At 42.1% G+C, this 7,275-nt stretch overlaps 2 protein-coding genes across 2 annotated transcripts in view; both read left to right on the top strand.

The window, feature by feature from the left end:
- The window catches only part of LOC119418434 (adhesion G-protein coupled receptor F1), a 135,274-nt gene that overhangs the window by 46,533 nt on the left and 81,466 nt on the right, over window positions 1-7,275 (top strand). The gene's annotated exons all lie outside the window — the stretch shown is intronic.
- Window positions 1,044-1,747, top strand: LOC119418751 (magnetosome-associated protein MamJ-like). The gene is made up of 2 exons (XM_037686087.1): window positions 1,044-1,547; window positions 1,742-1,747. Exons 1-2 carry the CDS (start codon window positions 1,044-1,046, stop codon window positions 1,745-1,747), a joined length of 510 nt encoding a protein of 169 aa, XP_037542015.1.

Genomic DNA, 7,275 nt, shown 5'->3' with positions numbered 1-7,275 from the left:
GCACCTCAGACTGAGGAAGTCTCTTGGATGAGCGACGAAACGTTTCTTTTTGCTTTGTTTTGTTTTTGTTTTTTTTTTAATGTCCAGAGGACCAGATTGAACTTTTTTGGATTTTTCTACCTGGATTATTGAGCATGCATCAGGATACCCTTCTTTTATGATCCTGAGTCTGTTGTCCTTCAGGCCGTTCTTTCTGGGTACACTCCGCCATTATGACAACTTTTCCTGTGAACTAACTTTTGTCACAGTCTGTCCCCTAGCTGTCTGGTATTTCTGTCTTCCCCTTTTTTGCTTATTGTGTTTATGTCATTCTGCTCTTTATAATTTTTTGTGATTGGTTCTTGTGTTTCTGATTCTGTTTTCTGTCACTTTCCACTCACTCCTCAGTCTGCCTCTCCAGTCCTCAGTCTTTATCATTCACACTTGTCTCTCATCAGCCACTGGCCCAGGTGCTCTCATTACTCACTCTCCCTCTGTCTTATAAAAAGTATTTCTTTCCTCCACTCATCGTCCGGTGATTTTTCTTTTATGCACAGATGACTCAGTCCACCTCCGTCCGATTATCCGTCTCCGTCTGAATCTGTACCCATCCTGTTTTACCTGATCGTTTCTGTAAGTTTTGCTGCCATGCCAGCCTTTTGTTTTGTTGTTTAAAATAAATTATTTTAGTTTTAAACTCCTGCCTCGCTCGCATGCCTGCAAATGGGTTGTAAACTCAAGGATTGTGTCAGAATCACCGGACCAGACCCAGATCCAGCAGGTCCTACGTTCTGCTCCAAGCGCCACCATGAACGTGAGCAACTCCGCCAGGTAACACGTAATTATCTTGACACTAGGGCCAACCCCAAGGATCTTTGGAAGAGGTTGGTGGCCAGTGAGGACTTCATTAATGTGTTTACCCAGTTGCAAATTGAAGGCAAGGAACCGGGGGTGTACAAACTCTTTTCTAAGGCTTGGACTGAGAGACGTGTGCTGCGCTCTCTCTCCTCCTGCCGTCTGCCCCACCCCCCGGTCCTCTGAAGCACCCCTCTGTGGCGAACGAAATGGTCCTGACTATAAACTCCTCGCCTGATCCCACTCTGGCTTTCCTGGTCTCAACGCCCACAGACCCCTCGCTGGACACGCTGGCTGCAGACCCCAGTCCAGAGCCCTCAGCTGCAGACCTCAGTCCCGACTCACCGGCTGCAGAACCCAGTCCCGACTCACCGGCTGCAGAACCCAGGCCCGACTCCCCGGTCGCTGAACCCAGGCCCCACTCCCCAGCTGCTGAACCCAGGCCCCACTCCCCGGCCGCTGAACCCAGGCCCCACTCCCTGGCTGCTGAACCCTGGCCCCACTCTCCAGCAGCAGAATCCAGGTCTGGTACCATAGCAGCAGAATCCCGTCCTGACCCAGCAGCAGGAGCAGGAAAACCCTGTCCTGACCCAGCAGCAGTAGCCAAATCCCGTTCTGATCCATCAACTAACACCATCCTGTCTGTCCCCGCTGCTGCCGACACCGTCCCTTCTGGTCAAACCGCTGCCAGCTTCATCACCTCATCTTTTCTGGTCTGTCTGCTACTAACATCACCATCACTGGTCCCACTCCATCCTTCCCACTCTGGTCGGTCCTCTGGCTGTCCACCCGAACTCTGGTCCCACTCTGGATGGTCCTCGGACCGTCCACCTGAACTCTGGTCTGCTGTGAACGATGCCCAGGGCCGTTCATAGAAAATTCTTGTTTTGGATTCTCTTGCTCCCAGGTCTAGCCCTGCCGGTTTTTGTTTAGATTTTTGTTTTTTGCCCTCCATCCTTGTGTTTCCCCCGTCCTCCCACCCATTCTGTTTTTTTTTTTTTTCCTGTGTTGTGGTCCTAGGGGACGTCAGGAGCCGTCCCTTGAGAAGGGGGTTATGTCACAGTCTGTTCCCTAGCTGTCTGGTATTTCTGTCTTCCCTTTTTTTGCTTATTGTGTTTATGTCATTCTGCTCTTTATAATTTTTTGTGATTGGTTCTTGTGTTTCTGATTCTGTTTTCTGTCACTTTCCACTCACTCCTCAGTCTGCCTCTCCAGTCCTCAGTCTTTATCATTCACACTTGTCTCTCATCGGCCACTGGCCCAGGTGCTCTCATTACTCACTCTCCCTCTGTCTTATAAAAAGTATTTCTTTCCTCCACTCATCGTCTGGTGATTGTTCTGTTATGCATAGACGACTCAGTCCTCCTCCGTCCGATTATCCGTCTCCGTCTGAATCTGTACCCGTCCTGTTTTGCCTGCCTGATCGTTTTTATAAGTTTTGCTGCCACGCCAGCCTTTTGTTTTGTTTAAAATAAATTATTTTTATTTTAAACTCCTGCCTCGCTTGCCTGCCTGCAAATGGGTCGTAAACTCAAGGATTGTGTCAACTTTAACAAACTTAAAATGATGATGCCTGCTGTCAGGTGCATGCTCAGGTGAACCCCGCTCTCAGCTGGCCGCACAATAGGACAGCGACCTGCTCTCAGCTGTGGTGGAAGAATTTGCAGCCCCAAGAAGCGACAACATCAAAAGCTGAAGCGAGCAGCATGTTCACATTACCACCATCCAAACAGAGAACAAGTGCTTTTGCAGAGTGGGAGAACACAGTGGATGAACCAGAGTAATGATCATGTTACACTGTACATCACTCAAAAGCATGCTATGGCCGATGAGTGAGATTTCCTGGTATTTTGGAAACTAAACTCAAATGCATACCCAAAACTGGCCAAGTTGGTGAAATCTGTGCTCTGCATTCCAGCGAGCAGCAGCAAGCGAGTTTTTAGTGCAGCTGGCTGCGCAGACCAGCGGAGAACTGCTCTCATACAGTGGACACAATATTGTACAAGATGGAAACTAATTAGTTTCTGGCTTTTCTTTCAGCCAGCCAACTATCTGTCCATACATACATACATACATCCTTACATCCATTATCTTTATGCATTGTCTATTGTTTGTTATAGATATTTTGTTTATTAAAGTACAAAGTAGCTATAGCATAAGCATAGTTGTAGAATGTAAGTCTTTTCAATTTATTTTCATTCACACATCAGTTTTTTTCTGTGGTATAGTGCGGGTGTACGTTAAATCGCTCTGTCATCAGGTGACAGCATGAATCAGCTTAATTTTGAAAGACTTTCTTTTATATCTAAATTAAAATAGTGTAGTGAACCTGGTCTGACCCTTATCTGACCTCAAATCTACCAGATGGACAGAGACTGTTATTTTCATTGATCTGAATAAGTCTGGGCCATCTGATGACTTTCTTTCTTGAATTAATCAAGCAGAAAAGACAATTCTTTATAATCATTACTGTCTTACAAATGTTTTGATAATCAAATTGTGTTAGTTCACTCAATGCTTTACAGGTTGAAAAGAACTACTCATTTTTATTTTACATAAACAGTAAGTAATGATTTTTATTCCTCATTCAGAGAAGAAATCACCTGAATATGCATTTCTTGATTTTCTGTCTGAAATGAGTCAAGTCGTAAGTATGTGAAAGGTTGGTTTTCGGTCAACTAAAATGTTTACCGAGAAAGATGTCATGTTTAAACTTTTTCAGAAGATTACCAAGAGTTGACTCCACGAAGTCTGCTCTCCTGCAATAATCTCTCTGTCAGTTGTTAAAACAATCTCATCCTCTGACCTTGGCTTAGATAACATCTTACGTCACAAAATCACTCCTCTTTCTGGTCTATCCACGAATCAGAAAGCTCTGAAGTAAACTCGGAAGTAAACTCATTTAAAATGTGACAACTTCCCGGTTCTAAGAGGGCAGAGATTCCAAAGAGTGCAGTAGATTCCATGGAGAATGGAAAAGTTCTGAAGGAGTTCAGAAGAGAACTAGAGTTATGGAGAGTTTTGGAGTTGCCGAGAATCCAGAGACGTTTGGAATTATAATTTCTGTTTGAGCTAACCACGCACGACTCTCTAAGGATTTTAGCAGTTCTCAACGGAGACGCTGATATCAGTTGAAAAGGATTCTTACTGAGGTGATCGATCATCAACAAGGTAAAACTTCTTCTTCGACCAAGTGTACCGTGGGCAAAGCTGAGATCTGACGGAGCGTGCAACTTCTGGTCAAACAGATTAAATTCCCTCACATAGTTCTCTGTAAGATAATCTCCTTTCATCTTAAACTCTTCTCTCTCACAAAATCAGTACAGATATTTTAGAAATATCTGAAGCAAAGTCCTCAAATCACCGCCGAGTGATTTGAAGTTCATTATTTGTGAAACTGTCTGTTATTATTTTCATATTTTGCCAAATTAATGTAAATGTTTGATGTTAAACTTTGATTCTGAAAATAAATGACTCCATTCATTTGATGGGTCAAAGATAATAACGTCTCTCGTTCACATTTCTGTTAAATTCAATGCACGGCATTTACAGTCAGAAAAATGAAGAACTCGTGAAAAGTATGCATAAATATATACCCCGTATATTTGTCATACAACAAGTGACACGTACCCACGTGACTCACTACAAACTGGTGGCTCGTAACGGTTCATGAATGACTGTTAATTCGTGTAAGATTGATTTAAATGTTGGCATGTTGAAAAAGTAACAGTTTATCAGCTGTGATTGAACGCAGTTGGAGCTGCGCCTTTCAGGCAAACGCTGCATGTTCTAAGCGTTGGGCTGGCAATGTTTTAAGAGCTGAAATTGTGTGTCATATGTTTTTTTAAAGCTGAAATTGTACGTCTGTTACGTGTAACTAAGCTGGCTTTGAGCTGTGGAAACGCTTTATTCTGTTTAAACTGTGTTCCAGACGCTGTTCTGGTCCGCTTCGGTTCTGTGGTTCCGACTCGGTTCTGGAACAGTTCGAACGAAGTGTTAAATAGCTAGAAAGACGTTTTGTCACGGAGCGCCGTTCTCTGTGCAGCTCAGGGGGTTATTCGTTACAAATCTTAACAGGAAAAGTGCATTTTGACAGTTTAAAAGACGAAAAAGTGACGAACTATTTTCAGGCTAAACCTAGCATGCTGGTTGCTTTAACGCTGCGTCATTGGTTGAAAAGACCGTGTGTAACGTTCTCATTGGCTGATTGACGTGTCAATCACGTCACCCGGAAATGAAATTCGTTTTCATAGGGAAATAAAATCTGCTTTTAAAGCTGAAAAGTAACTTTAAAGTGGTTTTGACACATTGGTTAAGTGCTTCGAAGCTATTTGCTGAAATTTTGCTACGTTAGAGTTTAAAATTCGTCAAAAAACGATGTTTTTAAACAACGCTAGCGATGCTAATTTTAAGCTAAACAGCTAACGACCGGAGCTTAAACTACGCTTAAAATCACTAAATGAAGCTGAAATATTGTTCCAAAAACTCATGTTCAGGCTAAGAAGTCGTGTTTGTTGAAATTTTGCCACGTTTGTGTAAAAATCCGTTCAGAAATGTTGATTTTAACCGAGTTTAGCCGAAGCTAACTTCAAGCTAAGCGGCTAACAACAGGATGTCAACCGAACGCCACAGGAAGTTATAGCTCCCCTAGTGGATAACACAAACAGTGTCTGAGTTAAGATTAGTAAGGTAAGGCTGACATCTTCTGGACAACCTTGAGAAGACAGGTTTTCACTCGCTTATTAGGTCTAAATAGTGAAATTAAACGTTTTAATTTTCTAAAAGGCATTTTTCGAGTTAATAAACGTTCCTTAAAAGCTGAAAATTACTGTTATCTTGCATGTTAAAAGTTATAAGGTATTTATGCAAACGAGCATTCACCAAAGAGTTTTATTTCACTGGTAATCCCTTAAAACTAAGGTTCAAAAATAAACATTAACTTTTTAAAAATAGAAACAGTTACAGATTTTCACAAAGTTGGAAAAAGTTTACTCATTTGCTAAAAGGATAGTGCACGTTTAATTGATAAATCACTAAATAAAAGTAAATACATCAGACAAAGAGACTTTGCTGATTTTATTTATTTTGAAAAACCTAAAACATTAAAATTCTCCTGTTTAATCTTTAAATAGAAGAAAAATGACAAGCGAAGAAGAAGAAGACAACTTTTTAAAACCAACAAATGATGACATCATTTTGGGGGCCTTAAATATTTTAACAACTCCACTGATTGGTACACAATTAGAGCAATTACAACAACTTGATGAAGCTCAAAGACAAGAAGAGCTGAAAAGTCTGGCCGCAGGAACATTAAAGACAGAGAGTAAAAAGCTCAGCCTTGAACGGTTAGCAAAAATCTCTCTGCTTCTAAAAGCTGAATTGGATGAACGGTCGGAACGCCTTGACTGGATGTCTAAAACACATGAGAAGGATCTCTCAGAAATGCAGGCGTCACTAGAAGCAAAATCTTATGAAAAGCTTAAAGAAATAGACCGTCAGTACAAAGCCACGTGTGCAGATAACGAGGTGCTACAACAACAGTTGCAGTTTGCAAAAACTGAACTGGAACAATGCAAAATAGATAAACAAAATCTACAAAAGCTACATATGCGCTTAGAAGGTGACTACTGTACATCCCAGGAACATTTAAAAAAATGTGAGGCGAAACTAATAGCAGCAATAGAAAAAGGTCAGAATGTTGTTCAAGGTGACCTGGAATCCAAGCCAGACCTTGAACAAAGTCGGACTAATACACCAATTACTCAACGACCTCTTTACTTAAACAGTGCTTTTAGACCCATCCAATCACCTACACAAACGGGCAGAGTAACACCCCCACAACTGATCACGCATGTGAGACCATTGATATCTTCTCCATCAATGGATGACTTGCAAAAAATCTCAAAATATGTACAACGTTTCATCCCTGAACCGTTGGGTTCCGCTGGAACGAAAGCGTACCTCAGAGATCTGGATTTCAGATTGAGAGCTTATCCAAACGCTACGGTAGAAGATAAAATCAGTCTGATACGACTCACTTCGGACAGAGAGGTGTTTACCTTCATCGAGCGTCTACCAGATGCAACGAGAAGGGATTACAAACTTCTGTGCGAAGCTCTGATCAAAGAGTACGACACCTGCGCAGGGCCTGCTGGTATCCAGCCGCAGACAAGGTCACGCAGGGCAAGAATGAACATCCAAAAGTTTATTACAAAAGAATCTTCCAAGCTTATTTTGGTAGCAGAAATGAAACCGGAATGGAGGAAGAAGAAGGTTTTAAATTTGTTTTCAGCAAAAATCTCCATCCTGACATTCAAACGTCAGTGCAAATGATGGCAAATTACAGAGAAAAATCCATCAGTGAGATTAAACAGTGCGCTGTGAACGTGTTTGAGGCACGTTGTCATGCCAAGACGCCCATAGAAGTGTTTCCTGGTGTAA

This window comes from Nematolebias whitei, chromosome 12, assembly GCF_014905685.2.
Source record: "Nematolebias whitei isolate Nwh7 chromosome 12, NemWhi1, whole genome shotgun sequence".
In the NCBI taxonomy this organism is placed as follows: Eukaryota; Metazoa; Chordata; class Actinopteri; order Cyprinodontiformes; family Rivulidae; genus Nematolebias; species Nematolebias whitei.
Note: the sequence above shows the minus strand (reverse complement) of the source record. Positions and strands in the feature narration are given on the sequence as shown.

What these genes read in the sequence shown, in the direction of transcription:
- LOC119418751 (XM_037686087.1), top strand. Translation starts at nt 1,044, where the DNA reads ATGGTCCTGACTATAAACTCCTCGCCTGATCCCACTCTGGCTTTCCTG.